This window comes from Schistocerca piceifrons, chromosome 4, assembly GCF_021461385.2.
Source record: "Schistocerca piceifrons isolate TAMUIC-IGC-003096 chromosome 4, iqSchPice1.1, whole genome shotgun sequence".
Classification (NCBI taxonomy): domain Eukaryota; kingdom Metazoa; phylum Arthropoda; class Insecta; order Orthoptera; family Acrididae; genus Schistocerca; species Schistocerca piceifrons.
Window position 1 is genome coordinate 139,341,193 of NC_060141.1, and position 21,035 is coordinate 139,362,227.

Sequence of the window (21,035 nt, forward strand, 5' to 3'; positions counted from 1 at the left end):
TGCTTTGGTGGTGTCATTTTCCTAAAAAAAATTCAAAGTTGTAGCTACATATTGTCTTTCTAGTGCAACAAGGACAGTAATCCCTTTGTTATAGAGGTTTCATTGTTTTTCAGTTTACGGTTAATATTATTTGTTACCTTCTGCTCTTTGGCTAATATCCTGTATTTAGTAGTGACTTCTTTTTCTGGAATATTACTGCTTTCATTTGCCATCTTAACTTGTTGAGATTTATCCATTTTCATATGGTATACACCAATTTTGAGATCTCATGCAAAATTCTCAATTACAGTAGGATTATTAGGCCCAGGTTCTGTATTGTACTTTTAGTTTTTTAGGTAATTGTCTTGAATCACAGGTTATTAACATCCATTACAGAAACTTGCTGTCATCAGCTTGCTAGCATCAATATAATGAATGATCAGTATCTTTTAACAGAGTTACAAGTACTAACTTTTTCTTTACATCACATGACAAAGTTGGCCTATAATGATTATTTGTATGGTAAAGAATATAGGATATATTGACAGTGTAGCTGCCATCTTCTTGTGGTCACTGGCCATTGGCTAACAGATTGTGTTGTTTGGCTCTACAAAGATCTTCCTCAAATGGAAAGGGTAATTACTACAAACTTCACATCGGGAGGGGGGGGGGGGGGGGGGGGGGACATGTTCCATATATCAGAGATGCTGAGTCGGTGACTCCATTTTGGATTTTCCATTGCTTGAAGAAAACCATTTGCATGATATGCAGGGTGTTTCACATTACCTATTACAGACTACTAGTGGTTGTACAGGGAACTTAATAGATAAAGTTTCCAAAAGGAACATATGTTCAGAATTGTACTTTTGAATATAAAATAAATTATGATATCATATACCCTTTTTGTCTGACTACATCAACACCTGTAAGAAACAGGTACATTTGCAACTAGGAGTGCTGGCTGATGTGCTGCACTTCGACTTTGAAGCAAAGAGGACATCCTTCGTCACATAGAAGAGAACTCAATGATGAGTACTTGAAACATTGCCCATGCCAGAGGCTTCCACAGAGCACAAAGGTCAGAGCTCATTACCTCCACTGTTGTGTAGGAGACTTGAAAGTGATCCAATCTTCAGTCTTATTTTTCACCCAAACTGGGCATTTCTTGACTGGGGTTCCTTTTCAAAACTTTATCTTCTTGATCCACTCTAAAACCCATAGAAGACTCATTTGTATTAAACGTATGTTATATATTTAGCTGTTGTTGTTCAGGTGGAGAAGACAAAAGTGTCATCCAGTAATAAGATAACAATATGACCTATATATTTAGCTGTTGTTGTTCAGGTGGAGAAGACAAAAGTGTCATCCAGTAATAAGATAACAATATGGCCTGAGACTTCGCCTACAAACAGCAGGAACAGTTGTTATGCATACTGTCATTTAGGCAACTTGATCTGTTTATTTTTTTAAAAAGGAAGTAATGTCTGATGACAAAATATTGCTGATGTCTTGATTTGATGCAGTTTGTGATAATGTTTGTTCCCAACAATAAATTGTTAACTGCTCAGTTTACCTACAAGTTCTAGAACTTTCCATTGAAGTGGTGAGATGGAAATTCCCCAATTTCTGAGAAAGGCAGGGTCCATAGCTTCATCATAAGACTATACTGGGCACTGAGTTGAGTGTATCACAGTTCTTAATCAAAAGTAGCCTGACTTCTTCTGTGATTTTGATATTGGAAGGCATCACTGTGTGAAAGCCATAGGATTTCTTGTTGTTTTGAAGTACCAGTGTAAATAACAATCAGGCCTGTGCTGTACATGAGATGAGCAGATATTTAATCAATAAATCAACAAACAGTTGTGTTACTGTAATATTTATTCTTGTACTCCATCTTCTGTGAAGAGTTCTTTTTATATATTTCTTTCATTCCATTGTTCATTATGGCTTTGTCATAAATATTTCTTAAAAAATTTGGTATTTTGTGATTTGCAGGTGGTGTCTGGTGCGCATGATTGGCTGTCCACTATGCAACCACAGCAAGCTGTGGAATGTGAACCAGATGTGTTGATCAAGGTATATATTGCTCTGTAATCTGTATAACTGTCTGAGTTATTTATTTGTACAGGAAATTACAACTTGTAATATTGGGAATATATATTTTTAACACCATAGGGATAATAAGCTGTTTATATTAGTGCAAAGAAGACTAATGTTACTTAGTTTTCTGTGCTGATATAAATGTAATCTGTGGGAACAAAAGTCATCAGAAAATAAATGTGATGTCTTACTAATGTTGCGAAGAATATTATTGTTACTTGGCAAATTTTTGTTTTGTGGAAATAAAGCTAGTGCTTTTTTATTTGTTTGTAAGGCTGGCTTTAGTCATCAGACTTATTTATCAGGTTATTTTACTTATTTTGCACATCCATACATATCTTCTTTTATCCAGCATGTGGAATGATAGCATATGGCTCTCGGGCCTTGCACTTTCTACGTGTGTACATGCAAATCTTTGAGAGATGAAATAGTGAAGGCAGCAGAGAATCAAATAGGAAAAAGACAAGGCCTAATATAAATCCTTGGATAGTACAAAAGATATCGAATTTAATTGATGAAAGGAGAAAATATAAAAATGCAGTATATGAAGCAGGGTGAAAGGGAGTAAAAAGTCTAAAAAATGAGATTAATAGCCAAGTTCAAAATGGCTGAGCCAAAATGGCCAGAGGACAAATGTAAGGATGTAGAAGCATATTTCAGTAGGGCAAAGACAGCTATCACCTACAGGAAAATTAAAGAGGCTTTTGGAGAAAAGAGAAGTAGATGTATGTATATTGAGAGCTCAGATGGAAAAACAGTCAAAAGCAAAGAATGGAAAGCTGAAAGGTGGAAGGAGTATATAGAGGGTCTGTACAAGGGAGATGAATTTAAGGGAATTTTATGGAAATGAAACGGGACATAGACAATGATGAGATGGGAGATATGATACTGTGAGATGATTTGACAGAGCACTGCAAGACCTAAGTTGAAAGAAGGCTCTGGGAGTAGACATTGTTTTGTCAGGATTACTAACAACCTTGGGGGAGCCAGCTATGACAAAAATGTTCCATCTGGTAGGCAAGACATACGAGACAGAAGAAATATCCTCAGACTTCAAAAGGGTGTAGTAAATCCAATTCCAAAGAAATCAAGTGCTGACAGGTGTAAATATTATTGAACTATCAGGTTAATAAGTCATGGTTGCAAAATACTAACACAGATTTTTTGTAGAACAATGGAAAAGCTGGTAGAAGCCGGCCTTGGGGAAGATCAGTTTGGGGAAATGTAGGAACATGCGAGTCAGTACTGACCCTATGACTTGTCTTGGAAGATGGCAAACCTTTATCTACAGCATTCGTAGACTTAGAGAAGGCTTTTGACAGTATTGACTGGAATACTCTCTTTGAAATTCTGAAGGTAGCAGGGGTAAAGTACAAGGAGTGAAGACTATTTATAATTTGTTCAGTAACCATATGGCAGTTATAAGAATGAAGGAACGTGAAAGGGAAGCAGTTGTGGAGAAGGAAGTGAGACAGGGTTGTAGCCTATATTATTCAATCTGTACACTGAGCAAGTGATAAAGGAAACAAAAGAAAACTTTAGAGTAGGAATTAAAGTTCAGGGGCAAGAAATAAAATCTTTGAGGTTTGTTGATGACATTGTAATTCTGTCAGAAACAGCAAAGGACTTGAAAGAGCAGTTGAACGGAATGGACAGTATCTTGAAAGGAGGATTTAAGATGAACGTCAACAAAAGCAAAACAATGATAATAGAATATAGTCGAATTAAATCAGGTGATGCTGAGGGAATTAAGAAGTAGGTGAGTTTAGTTATTTGGGCAGCAGAATATCTGTATGAAGTATAGAGGATATAAAATATAAACTGGCAGTGACAAGAAAAGCATTTCTGAAGAAAAGAAATATGTTAACATTCAAATCTAGATTTAAGTGTTAGGAAGCCTTTTCTGAAAGTATTTATATGGAGTGTAGTCGTGTATTGAAGGGAAACATGAATGATAAACAGTTTAGACAAGAGAATCAAAGTTTTGAAATGTGGTGCTACAGGGTACAACAGAAGGGTGCTGAAGATTAGGTGGGTAGATCACGTAACTAATGAGGAGCTACTGAGTAGAATTGGGTAGAAAAGAAATTTGTGGCCCATTCAGACTAGAAGAAGGGGTCAGTTGATAGGCCACATTCTGAGACATCAAGGGATCGCCAATTTAGTATTGGAGGGAAGTGTGGATGATGAAAGTTGTAGATAGAAATGGAAAGATGGATACAGTAAGCAGTTACTCAGAGATGAATAAGCTTGCACAGGATAGAGTAGCATAGAGAGCTTCATCAAACCAGTCTTTGGACTGAAGACCACAACAACAACAACAGCAATAACAACACCTATGTAAATTTATGTATACATTTATACTCTGCAAGCCACTTCATGGCGTGTGTTAGAGGGTACTTCTGATACCATTATCTGCTCCTCGCATCCCTGTTTCATTCATGAAATTCAGGAATGGCATGTGGGAAGATGATTGTTGGTAAACCTTTGAATTGACTCCAGTTTTTTTTGGATTTTTTTCATTGTGGTCATTTTGTATTACCTATGTGGGGGGGGGGGGGGGGAGGGAGGGAGGCATAGCAAAATGTTGTCCAATTCTTCCTTGCACTTAGGCATCTTTGTAATGCCTACTTGACAGTCCTGTGACTGAACTTCAAGTTACCGTATTTACTCGAATCTAAGCCGCACTTTTTTTCTGGTTTTTGTAATCCAAAAAACCGCCTGCGGCTTAGAATCGAGTGCAAAGCAAGCGGAAGTTCTGAAAAATGTTGGTAGGTGCGGCCACAACTAACTTCTGCTGTCGAATGTATGTAGCGCTACACAGGCATACTTTGTAGGCACAAAGATAAATACTGGTGCCAAAACCTCTGCGTCAGTAAATAAATTTAAAAAAAAGGGTGGAAACTCTGCCCCGAGTTTCGACCACTGCAGTTTCATACATTATCCAACAAAGTAAATACAAATTCCGAATTGTTCATCTTCAAATGTAGCAGAATTTCAATGTACTATGAAAATCCGACTGGCAAGACTGTTTGGGATGTTTGTCAATATGGCCAACTCTACGTTCTGAATTTTTTCCTACCTGTGAGAAGAGATGGTTGCTAATAGGAACCTGATGAAATGTGAATCACATGCAGTATTCCCTTCACCATAAGAATAATACGAATATAAACATTTTGTCATGCATTCTTTTGTGTTTGCTGCTATTTCATTTAAATCCTGTCTGCCTAATAAACTACGAAACTAGAGTGAGACAACAGCAAACGCAGAAGAATGTACGTATCGTGTCATGTTTATATTCGTATTATTCTTATGCCTAATAGTGATACGGTCAGAAACGAAGCACAGCAACTGACTAGATTTTTAAATCTAAGATGACTCTAATTTATGTGCAGGATTTGATGTACTAAAGAAGCGGCCACAAAGATTTTCAAACGGAGAAAAATTTTCGCCTAACTCTCGTTCAGAACATGTTCTATCATACACAATCTATTATTTGGTTCTTGTTTATCATTATCAGAGAAGGCAGCAGTGTAAGTAACAACAAATAGCAGTCTCTTGCCATTGTTTCGCTAATGAGACGATTCCTCTCTCTCTCTCTCTCTTTTTTATTTTATTTAAAAAAGCGGTGGTAGCGTGCACAAAAGCAATCCATGCCGCGAGCGGTGACAGGTCGTAAACACTCATTATCAGATTGCGACAAACAATGCATGACACAGTACAGTAATGCATTTTCAGCTTAGAGTGATGTAAACACCTATAACAAAGAGAACAGCACTTATCAGATCAAAGCAAAATAAGCAATCGATTCAAACCAGACGAAGCATGTGAAAAAGGAAGGGTACCCGTATAAATACGGACGGAGCACCTGACGCATAGCAACGGCTACCTGGTAAAGCTTAACTGCTAAGCTTACGACTCGAACCAAACTACTGTAGCTGTATCGTTATTCATTCGACCTAAATTGTGTCTCATATTACAATGGACCAACTTTGTTTTGATTTGGAGGTGCGGCCTAAAACTTTTCTCTCCCCTTGAATTTCGAGTCTCAAATTTCAGGTGCGGCTTATATTCGGAAATTTTTTTTCCCTTTATTTCAAGTCTCATTTTTCAGGTGCGGCTTAGATTTGAGTGCGGCTTAGATTCGAGTAAATACGGTACTTTTGATGTGTCTTGCCAGGCAGGTTGGATTTGTGGCTTTTTACTTTTAATCTTTAACTTGTGCACATTTTATAAAGATGACTATTTTATATGCCATGTTGGATCACTTCTTTGCTAGCCAGGCTATGGAACAACTGACAGTTTGTGTTACCATTGCATATACTATTTTTACTATAATACCTGCTTTGCAATTACAAATCATGGACATGTGATGTAACTGTTCATTTTCCTTCTTTATTACTGTCATCTTGTGAGATTATAGTTTACAACTTGGCTTGATGAAGTTTTTAGCTACATACTGTCATAGTCTTGTTGGCCCTTCTATGTGTGCACATCACTGAATGACTGCAAATAATGATGGTGTTTTTCAATTCACTTTCCCCACTTTTTTACAATTTGAATAATCTGAAGATGGTTGCAGAAAACACTAAAACTAGTCATCATGCTGTAATCGTATACACAAAATTATGGTCTAAGCATTAAAAGTTTTTGCATTAAAACACTATTTTAAGACTGTTGTCCCCTTCCTGACAATGTCAGGCTTCACTAACACTACTTTTCATTAGATCTTGTCTATCTCTTCTATTAATCAACAATGATATGGATCACGCATTGATAAGTGATACTCAGCAATTGACTGCACAATCATTTTCTAGGGCACTTCTTTCATGGATGAAAGATTCTTCTTTTGAACCTCAAGCTGGCATGTGCTTTTCCTACTATTTGTTTAATGTGGGCTTTCTGCTTTAGATTGCTCCAGATGGTTACTCCCAGGTATTTTATTGTATTTACTGTTTCCAGTGGTTTTTCATCAGTAATGTAATTGTACAGAAGTGGATTGCTTTGCCTATTTATGCACAATATGTTACATGTATTAACATTCATTGTCTACTGCCAGTCCTTGTATCTGTCATTAATCCTCTGATTGTCTTCCTGCAGCGTGCTGCAGTCTTCTGGTGTTGCTACCTTCTCATAAGCAAGTTGCAAACAGCCTCATGGAATTTCTGACATTATCCATTTGATCATTGACATAAATTGTAAGCAGTAATGGTAGTATCACACTTCGTTGAGGTGCTCCTGAAATTATCTTAACAACTGTTGATTTTGTTCCATTAAGAGCAATGTGTCGAATTTCATCAGCGAAGAAGTTCTGAATCCAGCCACAGGTCTGTTTTGATACTCTGTAGGCTTGTATTTTTTTTTACTAAAAGACAGTTCACAAAATGAAACTGTGTCAAATGTCTTCCTGAAGTTTGACTACATTGTGTAAGATAACCAACCTTATTTTTGTTGTCTCTTCTTTTAGCCTCTCTGGTAGCACACCAGTCCGTTGTGAAACTGAAAATCTTAACAAATAATGGATAATATTTATTTAATAATGTTTGCAACTCCATAGTTTTGGAGTCACTTTCTCACGTGTTTATTAAACTTGATGTCGAATTGTTGTGACAACAATTGGTTCCTTAACTTTGCAACACAAATAGCACATAAATCAGGTTATCTCTCACATAAAACAACAGTCCAGTGTCAGAATTTATCAGATTGATTATAATATTGTTGAAGCACAGTTTTCAGAAACACTATCAATGAATTGATTTTTGTTATAAAAGTATTCAAAACAAATATCAAGTGTGGTACAGAAAACAGTTCACACTTACATCATGTGCCACTCTAAACACAGTGTCTTACAGTAATCTATCAGAAAAGTTACACCACCAGTATTTTATTTGGTCCAGTTCTTAATGAAGATTGGAACTACTACTAGACGGGAAGCAATTTCTTTCACATAATCTCTGTAGAATTTTATGGATATCCCTTCTGGTCTATAGATGCCTTTCCACTATAAAGCAATTATAGTTGATTTTGTATTTCACAATCATTTATCTCAGTATTTGCCATTTCGGTATTTGTGCGATGATTGGGATGTGGGACCATGTTACGATCATCCATAGTCAAGCGGTTTTGGAAGACCGAATTCAGTATTTTGGCCTTCTTTCTGTCATGTGTTTCAGTGCAAGTATGGTCATGGAGTGACTTAATAAGTGATTTTTATCTGCTTACATAATAGCAAAACTTCTCAGGGTTTTGTCAGATCAGTTGGCAAAATTTTATTTTCAAATTCATTGGACACTTATCTCGTCACACTCCTTATGCTCATGTTCTCTTCATTCAACTTTTGTTTGTCACATACATTTTGACGTCCTTAATTTCTGATGAAGCTCTTATTGCTTTCATAGCAACATTCTAACATGTCTATTAAACTGCAATGGGTCTCTTCCACACCATATTGAATGACGAATGGTGCTTTAAATTTTTATCCATTTATGGTCCATGTCTTCATCCTCAGAACTGAAAATTTGATGTTGACTGCACAGGTACCCGACCATTTGTATCCTATTGCACTTGTTAAGCAAAAATGTTTTCCTATCTTTCTTAACATCCCTTGTAACACCTGTAGTCATTGTTGCTATCACACCCTTATGATAACTTATGCCATCACCTACTTTAACCGATTCCAAAAGTTTGCATCTATTTGTTGCTGGGAGGTCTAAGATGTTACCCTCATGAGTTGGTCCTCTATGTGCCTGAAGTAAGTTTTGGACAAGACACTCAGAATAAAGTCACATGAATACCTGTGTCTGTCATTAGTTTTGATAGTATGACTACCCTATTCTGTAGCTTGCAAATTGAAGTCTTCATCATAGTATGGTCATCATCATAGTATGGTCAGTAAACTTGTTTCTAATATTCTGCAAGCTCTCTCTGAAGTCCTCTGCCACTACAGTTCATGATGTATGTAGTTTGTAAAAGCATGTTTGACCCACTTGTGATGCTTAACTTTACCAAAATTGTTTCACATTCAGAATCTGTAATAACCTCAGTAGACATTATCAAATTTCTCACAGCAAGAAATCCACTGCCACCATTGATGTCCATCCTGTGATTGCCATGTAGCCTATATTCCAATCTGAATTTAGAATTTTGTTGTACTTCTGGTTTCAACCAATTCTCTGTTCGTAATATTATCTAGTCATTATTAACCTTACTAAGTTTCTGCTTGCTGTAAATATCTATCTATCTTTTCCTACATTGTTGATATTCCTACCTGGAGTTTCCGTTGTTTAACATTAAAAAGTGATGCTCTGATCCTAATAGTATCTAGGCATTCTAACTTTAATAAGTGGTACTGATCCTGGGACCTTACTTGGGATATTCCTGCTGTTTACTACGAGCTGCAGTTTTTGCTGTTACTGTGGATGTAATGGCCCTTGTGCTTGTTGATCTTGCAGCTCTGTGCTCCCACTCTTGTCTTGATCAGTATCTGCCATACAGGGTAGGGGATGTCAGTACTAGAGATATGTTTTTCTTTTAGGAGGATGTACAGGCTTTCTATTTTTTCCCTCCATGGCTCCAACTAGTGCTACTGGTGAGCATACACTAGCATCTTTGTCCTTCACAGGAAGCTCTTTCTTGGTCTGTGGACAGCTTCCATTGAGCTGCATCTTCATTGGTCAAGCTTCCATATTCATGTTTCTATGCCTGATTCAATGTTTTCACTGTGGTTTTGAGTTTTTTTGTTTTCTTTGATTTAATCAGGAAAACAAAATGACAGTTGTCTTAGCTCCCTGTTGCCTCTACCATTCATAAATTTATTGTGTGGTATATATCCCTGCCATTCTAGTAAAGCCAGTCAGTGCCCATGTGGAGTAGTAGGTGGCTCTTTACTAGGTTTTTGTTGGATACAACCTCTTAAGCAGTTAGTAACCTAAATATTTTGTGTCTTTTGGCCTTCAGTGCTTCACTTTGGAAAAATAAATGTGGTACAGTTTCATTCCACACACCACACAGTCTCCACTCAGAAGCTTCTTTCTCCACACTCATTGTTTGCAGATATTTCCTGAAGCTCCCATGGCCAGTTACTAGATTTATCATGAGTTTAATTTGCCTCCCATTCAAGCCCAAGATTGCAGAACTTCTCTTAAAACCTGATTTTTGGCATCATTAGCTTGCCATGATTCTGTTTTTGAGGTTATTCCAATATTCTGTGTGTTTGTCTCCTGATCCAGCTATGTATTTTAGATTTTACCATCAACTTAGTGATGACTGAAACAGGTTCTGGTCCAACAAATTGTGTTGTCACCTCTGCCCTGACCATCCTGTATCCTTGTTTACTACCACCAAATCTTGGGTGATTAGGGACCCACAGCAGGTTTACGCTGTTGCTTTCTCATAGCCTTACCAGAGGTTCATGGCATGATCCCATTGCAGGTGCTGATAGACATTTCAGAGTTGCTTGGCTGTCTGAATGAATATAGATGCTATGATCTTTCTGGCATCTAAGTAGTTTCTGCTCTGTGCACACTGTGAGTATGAGTACCTCCTGCTGTAGTACTGTAGCCATCTTCCTTAGAGAAATTAAACTCTGTAGAGTAGGGTGCACTCCACCTTTGTTTGTTTTCAACACATCAATAAACCAGACTGTGTCTCCTGAATGGTATCGTGGTTCATTCTTCCATTCTTCCCTACCTCCAATTGTTACATTGAATGGTTTTTTGAAGCACCTGAAGCTATTGTATAGTGAGCTGTCATTTCCCTGACCAATCCTTTATTTACCACATTCATTATATTAGTGTAAGACCTATATATACTAAAGGTTTTCAGTTTTTTAGTTGTATGCACTTGCCGCTGACTCATTTGTAACTCAAAAGATATACTGGCAGCATGTCAAGTACGGCCTCCATCCCGGCAGTGGGTGTGCTGCTAATTCTGGCTGTTATGGCTGGACAGGCCAGTCTCTGAACCTTCCTGAGCTCCTTATTAACCTATTTTATAATCCTTAGCAATCACCGTTCTACTTAATTGCACTGTAGTGTAGCCTCCATAAATTATCGTATGTCTTGCTGTATAGATGTGTATCCTGCACGTGCTCCTTGGATTTGGACCTCAGTTTTTACCACTGGCCCATATAGTGTGCATGAAAGCACTTTTTGTCATGGAACTGATATTCTTTATGTGAGGGGTCCTTGTTAGTTTCACATCCAGCATTACTCCCTGGTATGTCACTACTCTCTTTAATGGTAGGATTTTACTGAACAGCTTAAGATTCCAGTATGTGTCGTGGAAATGCTTCCTGATGAATGGCACAACAACAATTTTTTTGGAACTGACATTTTGATCCTGTTTCCTACACTAGTTTTGCACAATGTTCAGAGTGCATTGTGCCATTGTTTTATTGGTACTTACAAATTTGCTAAGTATTGCTATGACTGTGCTGTGTTTGAATCCATAGCAAAAATAATGTCTAGCATTTAAATCCTTAATAAGTTCATTCACCACTTAATTCCAGTAGTGGGGACAGAAGCTCATCTTGTGGACACACTCTGGTAGTGGTGGTGATCACCATCTTCAAATTCATCACGGTGGCTTCTACCTTTTGTCTACTCAGCATGGTCTTAATCCACCCACATGCACTGGTCTTAATGCCATGCTCTTCCGCAGCTCTTATCAGTGGGTTCCAGGCTGTGTTACTAAAAGCCCCTTCAATATCTGGGAAGAAGCAGAAAGCAACTACCTGAAAGTGTGCTTTCTCTTTCTTCCTAACAAGTTGGCAAAGTGCTGTTTCACATGATTTGCCTGGTTGAGTGTGTTGATTTTCATGTGGATGAGCTTTGGTTAACCTCCTTTCCCTAACATGCACATTAACAAGTTTTTCTAATGTCTTTAAAATAAAGGAAGACAAACTGGCCTTATATCCTTAGCTTTGGTGTGATTAAGACTACCTGGCTTTGGAATGAAAACAACCTTCACTTTTCTTCAAGCAATGTGAATGACTGCTGCTGCTGGACTGGTTCTAAACACTCTGCATAGGAATCTGATTAATCCGTCTCCTGCTTGTTGCAATGCAGCCAGAAAAATACCATCTGGACATGGTGACTTCGTGATGTTCCACTTAACTATTGTTTTATTGCACTCGGTTCTGAAGAATCTTGGTATCGTCGTGTTGAACTGAAATAACACATTGAGAACTGGTGTCAAGTAGGAGAGATTCAAATGATTCTGGTTTCATAATTCACCATACATAGAGGCAAACAGAAATGCATCTGCTTCTTTGTAATTCTACAAGGAAGGAGAATCACCCCCCTATGAAGCAACGTCATGGATTTGGTTAACATTCACAGTGATAGAATAAGTGATTGAATTATTATTGTATCAGTGCATGTGAAAGGCTTTACAGTGTTGCCACAGTTAAAATCTCAGTTACTAACTGTATTAATCAGTAATTGTTGTTATCTGACACCCCCCCCCCCCCAAACCCCCCAAAAAAAAGAAATCAGTAAAATTATATTGTGAGAGTTCAGAATCTTGCTGTTGTTAAAGCAAAATAGGCTGTTGAAATTTAGAGGGTCTGAACTTCTACATCAGTTATTTTGTAGGTTAATTACTTTTATCTAATTACAAATGTTGTTGTTGTTGTTGTGGTCTTCAGTCCTGAGACTGGTTTGATGCAGCTCTCCATGCTACTCTATCCTGTGCAAGCTTTTTCATCTCCCAGTACCTACTGCAACCTACATCCTTCTGAATCTGCTTAGTGTATTCATCTCTTGGTCTCCCTCTACGATTTTTACCCTCCACGCTGCCCTCCAATACTAAATTGGTGATCCCTTGATGCCTCAGAACATGTCCTACCAACCGATCCCTTCTTCTGGTCAAGTTGTGCCACAAACTTCTCTTCTCCCCAATTCTATTCAATACTTCCTCATTAGTTATGTGATCTACCCATCTAATCTTCAGCATTCTTCTGTAGCACCACATTTCAAAAGCTTCTATTCTCTTCTTGTCCAAACTATTTATCGTCCATGTTTCACTTCCATACATGGCTACACTCCATACGAATACTTTCAGAAATGACTTCCTGACACTTAAATCTATACTCGATGTTAACAAATTTCTCTTCTTCAGAAACGCTTTCCTTGCCATTGCCAGCCTACATTTTATATCCTCTCTACTTCGACCATCATCAGTTATTTTGCTCCCCAAATAGCAAAACTCCTTTACTACTTTAAGTGCCTCATTTCCTAATCTAATTCCCTCAGCATCACCCGACTTAATTAGACTACATTCCATTATCCTTGTTTTGCTTTTGTTGATGTTCATCTTATATCCTCCTTTCAAGACACTGTCCATTCCATTCAACTGCTCTTCCAAGTCCTTTGCTGTCTCTGACAGAATTACAATGTCATCGGCGAACCTCAAAGTTTTTATTTCTTCTCCATGAATTCTAATACCTACTCCGAATTTTTCTTTTGTTTCCTTTACTGCTTGCTCAATATACAGATTGAACAACATCGGGGAGAGGCTACAACCCTGTCTTACTCCCTTCCCAACCACTGCTTCCCTTTCATGTCCCTCGACTCTTATAACTGCCATCTGGTTTCTGTACAAATTGTAAATAGTCTTTCGTTCCCTGTATTTTACCCCTGCCACCTTTAGAATTTGAAAGAGAGTATTCCAGTCAACATTGTCAAAAGCTTTCTCTAAGTCTACAAATGCTAGAAACGTAGGTTTGCCTTTCCTTAATCTTTCTTCTAAGATAAGTCGTAAGGTCAGTATTGCCTCACGTGTTCCAGTGTTTCTACGGAATCCAAACTGATCTTCCCCGAGGTTGGCTTCTACTAGTTTTTCCATTCGTCTGTAAAGAATTCGTGTTAGTATTTTGCAGCTGTGACTTATTAAGCTGATAGTTCGGTAATTTTCACATCTGTCAACACCTGCTTTCTTTGGGATTGGAATTATTATATTCTTCTTGAAGTCTGAGGGTATTTCGCCTGTTTCATACATCTTGCTCACCAGATGGTAGAGTTTTGTCAGGACTGGCTCTCCCAAGGCCGTCAGTAGTTCCAATGGAATATTGTCTACTCCGGGGGCCTTGTTTCGACTCAGGTCTTTCAGTGCTCTGTCAAACTCTTCACGCAGTATCATATCTCCCATTTCATCTTCATCTACATCCTCTTCCATTTCCATAATATTGTCCTCAAGTACATCGCCCTTGTATAGACCCTCTATATACTCCTTCCACCTTTCTGCTTTCCCTTCTTTGCTTAGAACTGGGTTTCCATCTGAGCTCTTCATATTCATACAAGTCGTTCTCTTATCTCCAAAGGCCTCTTTAATTTTCCTGTAGGCGGTATCTATCTTACCCCTAGTGAGATAGGCCTCTACATCCTTACATTTGTCCTCTAGCCATCCCTGCTTAGCCATTTTGCACTTCCTGTCGATCTCATTTTTGAGACGTTTGTATTCCTTTTTGCCTGTTTCACTTACTGCATTTTTATATTTTCTCCTTTCATCAATTAAATTCAGTATTTCTTCTGTTACCCAAGGATTTCTACTAGCCCTCGTCTTTTTACCTACTTGATCCTCTGCTGCCTTCACTACTTCATCCCTCAAAGCTACCCATTCTTCTTCTACTGTATTTATTTCCCCCATTCCTGTCAATTGCTCCCTTATGCTCTCCCTGAATCTCTGTACAACCTCTGGTTCTTTTAGTTTATCCAGGTCCCATCTCCTTAAATTCCCACCTTTTTGCAGTTTCTTCAGTTTTAATCTACAGGTCATAACCAATAGATTGTGGTCAGAGTCCACATCTGCCCCTGGAAATGTCTTACAATTTAAAACCTGGTTCCTAAATCTCTGTCTTACCATTATATAATCTATCTGATACCTTTTAGTATCTCCAGGGTTCTTCCATGTATACAACCTTCTTTCATGATTCTTAAACCAAGTGTTAGTTATGATTATGTTGTGCTCTGTGCAAAATTCTACAAGGCGGCTTCCTCTTTCATTTCTGTCCCCCAATCCATATTCACCTACTATGTTTCCTTCTCTCCCTTTTCCTACACTCGAATTCCAGTCACCCATGACTATTAAATTTTCGTCTCCCTTCACAATCTGAATAATTTCTTTTATTTCATCATACATTTCTTCAATTTCTTCGTCATCTGCAGAGCTAGTTGGCATATAAACTTGTACTACTGTAGTAGGTGTGGGCTTCGTATCTATCTTGGCCACAATAATGCGTTCACTATGCTGTTTGTAGTAGCTTACCCGCATTCCTATTTTCCTATTCATTATTAAACCTACTCCTGCATTACCCCTATTTGATTTTGTGTTTATAACCCTGTAGTCACCTGACCAGAAGTCTTGTTCCTCCTGCCACCGAACTTCACTAATTCCCACTATATCTAACTTCAACCTATCCATTTCCCTTTTTAAATTTTCTAACCTACCTGCCCGATTAAGGGATCTGACATTCCACGCTCCGATCCGTAGAACGCCAGTTTTCTTTCTCCTGATAACGACATCCTCTTGAGTAGTCCCCGCCCGGAGATCCGAATGGGGGACTATTTTACCTCCGGAATATTTTACCCAAGAGGACGCCATCATCATGTAATCATACAGTAAAGCTGCATGCCCTCGGGAAAAATTACGGCTGTAGTTTCCCCTTGCTTTCAGCCGTTCGCAGTACCAGCACAGCAAGGCCGTTTTGGTTATTGTTACAAGGCCAGATCAGTCAATCATCCAGACTGTTGCCCTTGCAACTACTGAAAAGGCTGCTGCCCCTCTTCAGGAACCACACGTTTGTCTGGCCTCTCAACAGATACCCCTCCGTTGTGGTTGCACCTACGGTACGGCTATCTGTATCGCTGAGGCACACAAGCCTCCCCACCAACGGCAAGGTCCATGGTTCATGGGGGGGGTAATTACAAATATATTCTTAAAAAGTAATGAGTGCCTGTTTTACCTCCTATGCTGTTTATTAACTCACTTTTTGCCTGGTGTTTGACATTGTCATCAGTTTAATTATCTGTGTGTTTTAATTACTCGGGATTCCAGTAAAACCAGTGCATCATTGTACTCATGAATGTAAATATAGACAACGGAGATATAAGCCTACAAGAGATTTTGCGTAAATAATAATTTTACATATTCTTTGACAGATAATGTATTACGCATGCACCTGGAGTGTATATATAGCATGAAAAAGTGGTTATTTTTTGGAGCAGAAAACAATGCCACCATTCACCGAATTTTCTTGAGGAAATAATCCAGAACAGGTTGAACTTTGAAGAGCCTCCCAAAGCTGTCCAGTTACATGTTGTCATTGAAGTGCCAGAATGTCCAGATCTGTACAAGTCAATTATCACTCATAGTCTGTGAAAATATTGGGGTGGCCATTAGAGGGTCTGTTGATTAATAACCTTTCCATCTCTCTTTTCTTGAAAAATTGTTGTTGTTGTTGTTGTTGTTGTCGTTGTGGCCTTCAGGCCGGAGACTGGTTTGATGCAGGTTTCCATGCGACTCTATCCTGTGCAAGCCTCTTCGTCTCTGAGTAACTACTGCAACCTATATACCTCTGCTCTGATCTGCTTAGTGTATTCATCTCTTGGTCACCATCTACAATTTTTGTCCTCCACACTTCCCTGCAATACTAAATTGGTGATCCCTTGATGCCTCAGAATGTGTCCTACAAAACGATCCCTTCTTCTAGTCGGTTCGTGCCACAAATTCCGCTTCTCCCCAATTCTGTTCAGTACCGCCTCATTAGTTATGTGATCTACCCATCTGATCTTCAGCATTCTTCTGCACACCGTGTTTTGATAGCTTCTATTCTCTTCTTGTCCAAACTAGTTATTGTTGATGTTGCACTTCCATACATAGCTACACTCTACACAAATACTTTAAGAAAGGATATCCACACACTTACATCTATACTCAATGTTAACAAATTTCTCTTCTTCAGAATTGCTTTCCTTGCCATAGCCAGTCTCCATTTTATATTCTCCCTACTTCAACAGACATCAGTTATTTTGCTTCCCAAATAGTAAAACTCATTTACTACTTTAAGCATCTCATTCCCTAATCTAATTCCTGCAGCATCACTTGATTTAATTCGATTACATTCCATTATCCTTGTTTTGTTGATGTTCATCTTATATCCTTCTTTCAAGACACTGTCCATTCAGTTCAACTGCTCTTCCAAGTACTTTGCTGCCTCTGACAGAATTAAAATGTTGTCGGCAAACCTCAAAGTTTTTATTTCTTCTCCATGGATTGTAATTCCTACTCCAACTTTTGTTTCCTTTACTGCTTGCTCAATATACAGTTTGAATAACATCGGGGATAGGCTACAACCCTGTCTCACTCCCTTGTCAATTACTGCTTCCCTTTGGTGCTCCTCGACTCTCATAACTGCCATTTGGTTTCTGTACAAACTGTAAATAGCCTTTTGGTCCCTATATTTATCCCTGCCACCTTCAGAATTTGAAATAGAGTATTCCAGTCAGCATTGTCAAAAGCTTTCTCTAAGTCTGCAAATGCTAGAAACGAAGCTTTGCCTTTCCTTAACCTATCTTCTAAGAGAAGTCGTAGGGTCAGTATTCCCTTGAGTGTTCCAACCTTGCTACGGAATCCAAAATGATCTTCCCCGAAGGCGGCTTCTACCAATTTTTCCATTTGTCTGTAAAAAATTTGTTTTAGTATTTTGCAACAAGGACTTATTAAACTGATAGTTCAGTAATTTTCACACCTGTTAGCACCTGCTTTCTTTGGGACTGGAATTATTATATTCTCCTAGAAGTCAGAGGGTATTTCGCCTGTCTCAAATGTCTTGCTCACCAGAAGGAAGAGTTTTGTCATGACTGGCTCATCCAAGGCTATCTGTAGCTCTAATGGAATGTTGTCTACTCCCAGGGCCTTGAAGAATTAGGCCAAGGAATTTCTTCATGTCTCTTCATGTAACAGGAGACCACTTGAGTGCGGGCAACATTTTGTGTTTCACTAAGATTTTATAGTGATAGGCTGCTCAACTCCATGCAAAAAAATCCAAACAACTTCTCACCAAACATCAAGCTAATCACAGAGGCTTCAGAGTCACATTTCATTGGTAATTTAATGACCTTAGGATGACCTTCAGATCGTTGCAAGTGTGGTCGAATCAGTTTCTCATAAATCATTGTGAGAAAATGAGTCTTTCACATGAACAGAATCATCTTCATTGTTATTGCAAAACACGAGTAATCTCAGGGTCTGTCTGCAATGTGTTAACAATATATTAATGCAGTACTTATACCTCTTCACAGTATATGGGAGTGTTGAGGAGAAGATACTACATTTTATAATTTTAACACAAATAGAAGCTCAATGAAATGACGTTACTTTCAATAAAATGACATTACTTTCCCAGCAAATGATTGACATTTATCAGGCAAAGAGTTTGAAGCTGAGATGTAAAAATTTCAGAAAGAAGCATTGAGTATAAGTATTTATAAAGTGGAAGCTGAGAAAGGAAGTTTTGCATTTGTAGTTTTATGTGAATATTCCACCTAGATTGATAATATTTTTATTTCTTACACTTGACAAATGTTAAGTTTAATTGGTGGCCATTGTCAGTTCTTTTAAGATTAGACAAACTTGCTTTGTCACAAAAAAACCTCATATGTGAGCATAAGCTTTGTTTCCTTTTAAAAGGTCTGATGATGGGCACTGAGTGAGAGAAGACTGAGAAGTGCTTTTTACTTTCATGACTGTCGCATGTAGTACGCCCTCTCTTTCTCTTATGTGGATAGTTCCTCATATCAGTGTGCCCGCAAGCACCAGATACCTCAGTCATTAGGTGGTAACCATTAAATTTCCTCCAGTTTACGCCATTTCTCAGCAATCTAATTATAAGTTTATATAGGGCAATTTTTCTTTTTCTGTCATGCGAACCGTCAGCAAAACGTATCCCTAATTACTGTCAGCTTCCTCTAAGCCTGCCCTACATATTATAATTACCATCATAAGATCCTCTGATTGATGACACAATAAAAATATGGACCCAGAAGTCCACTGGGCATTATTTCCTAACTATTTTACCATCATATACTATCATTCACCTAATTCATGACAAAATATCTTTTTCCGAAGTATTTGCCTTACTGACAATCTGGACATTTACTACATCACTTTATTCTCCCCCAAAGAACAACAGTACAACAATGTCACCATTAACTTCATAAGCATTAATGTTTAATTGTCATCACTGCCCATTCATAAACCATTCCACCAGTTACATTGCTTCCCTATGCACTCAACAAACATATTTAAAATCAGCTGGTGTTAATGTATTCTCACAACCATCACTAATTTGACTCATTCCATAAGACAGTCACGTTTCTAGTCACTGTATTATCCTCTTTGGCTTATTATCAGTCATTCTCCTTGTTATACTGCCTCCACCAACCTGCTACTCATTCTTAATTTAGTTTACATATATGGTCTCACACTGTTAAACATACACAAAAAAGGGGGGCAATAAAAGGGGGGAAAATTGCAGTTTGGGTACATACATTAGCAATTGCCTTTCCTGTCCAATTTGTTTATTACCTGCCATAACATAAATTCACTTTGCAATATGTACAAAATTTGTAATGAAAAATAAAATATAAGGTGACCACTCTAAATAGTTCATATAGCCTGATGGGATACAGCTAACATTTTGATCAAATCTTCCGTGCTATTTGCACTCCTTTTTTGTACTGCATTTCTCTGACCACGGTTTCCTACCCAAAATAGTGTAGTGTATCCCATCCCATTGTGATCTGGTAGTTACTATAAAATATTTGTTATTGTCACGAAAACAGTCATCTTCTTTTATTCTTTGAGCAACCTTCCTTGACAGTTCACACTTCTTTGTATATACCCCTTTATAGTCTTCACCAGTGGAGGTAATCTAACTGGTTCCTCATAATTCAATGAAAATAATTCCTGCAGGTTACCACTAAACCTTTCCTTAGTTATGAACACCCTGTTGAGGCCTCATTGGACCATTTTCTAAAATTTAAATGATCAAAATTACTCAGGTTTGGGGGCAGCTTGCACAGTTAATTTTACCATATAATCCATTTTTTCCCCTCAGTGGTTAATTTCCCATATTTTACTACTAATTTGTCCAACATAGACATAGGTTAGGTTAGGTTAGTGTTGTTTAACGTCCCGTCGACAATGAGGTCATTAGAGACGGAGCGCAAGCTTGGGTTAGGGAAGGACGGGGAAGGAAAACGGCCGTGCCCTTTCAAAGGAACCATCCCAGCATTTGCCTGAAACGATTTAGGGAAATCGCGGAAAACCTAAATCAGGATGGCTGGAGATGGGATTGAACCGCCGTCCTCCCGAATGCGAGTCCAGTGTGGTATCCACTGCGCCACCTCACTCGGTAACATAGACATATATGACCTTGTTGGAGATGCTGTGTCTGTTGTTCATTCCTGCGTTATTACAAGCTCTGGGAATTCCTTATTTGTGGTGGTGATTGGTTTATCCATACCTTGATTTTCAGAGTCTACATGTGGCATAACACTGTTTCTTTGATTGGAAGTGAAATTGTTTTATCTATAGTTGTTTTATCTATAGTTTATCCATAGTTGACTGGAATACTCAAATTCTAAAGGTGGCAGGCATAAAATACAGGTAGCGAAAGACTATTTTCAATTTGTACAGAAACCAGATGGCAGTTATAAGAGTCGAGGGACATGAAAGGGGAGCAGCAGTTGAAAAGGGAGTGAGACAGGGTTGTAGCCTGTCCCTGATGTTATTCAATCTGCATATTGAGCAAGCAGTACAGGAAACAAAAGAAAAATTCGGAGTAGGTATTTAAGTCCATGGAGAAGAAATAAAAACATTGAGGTTCGCCGATGACATTGTAATTCTGTCAGAGACAGCAAAGAACTTGGAAGAGCAGTTGAAGGGAATGAATA

General features: G+C 38.3%; 1 protein-coding gene across 2 annotated transcripts in view; it reads left to right on the plus strand.

Annotated features, from left to right (window-relative positions):
• LOC124795235 (zinc finger and SCAN domain-containing protein 2-like) overlaps nt 1-21,035 on the plus strand; it is a 193,932-nt gene that overhangs the window by 61,501 nt on the left and 111,396 nt on the right. For both annotated transcript variants that reach the window (XR_007016663.1, XM_047259162.1), the window contains exon 3: nt 1,975-2,055. Coding sequence is in view for 1 of the 2 variants with exons in the window: in XM_047259162.1 (XP_047115118.1) it covers nt 1,975-2,055 (81 nt within the window). In the remaining variant the exon portion in view is untranslated. The remainder of the gene's footprint in view (nt 1-1,974; nt 2,056-21,035) is intronic.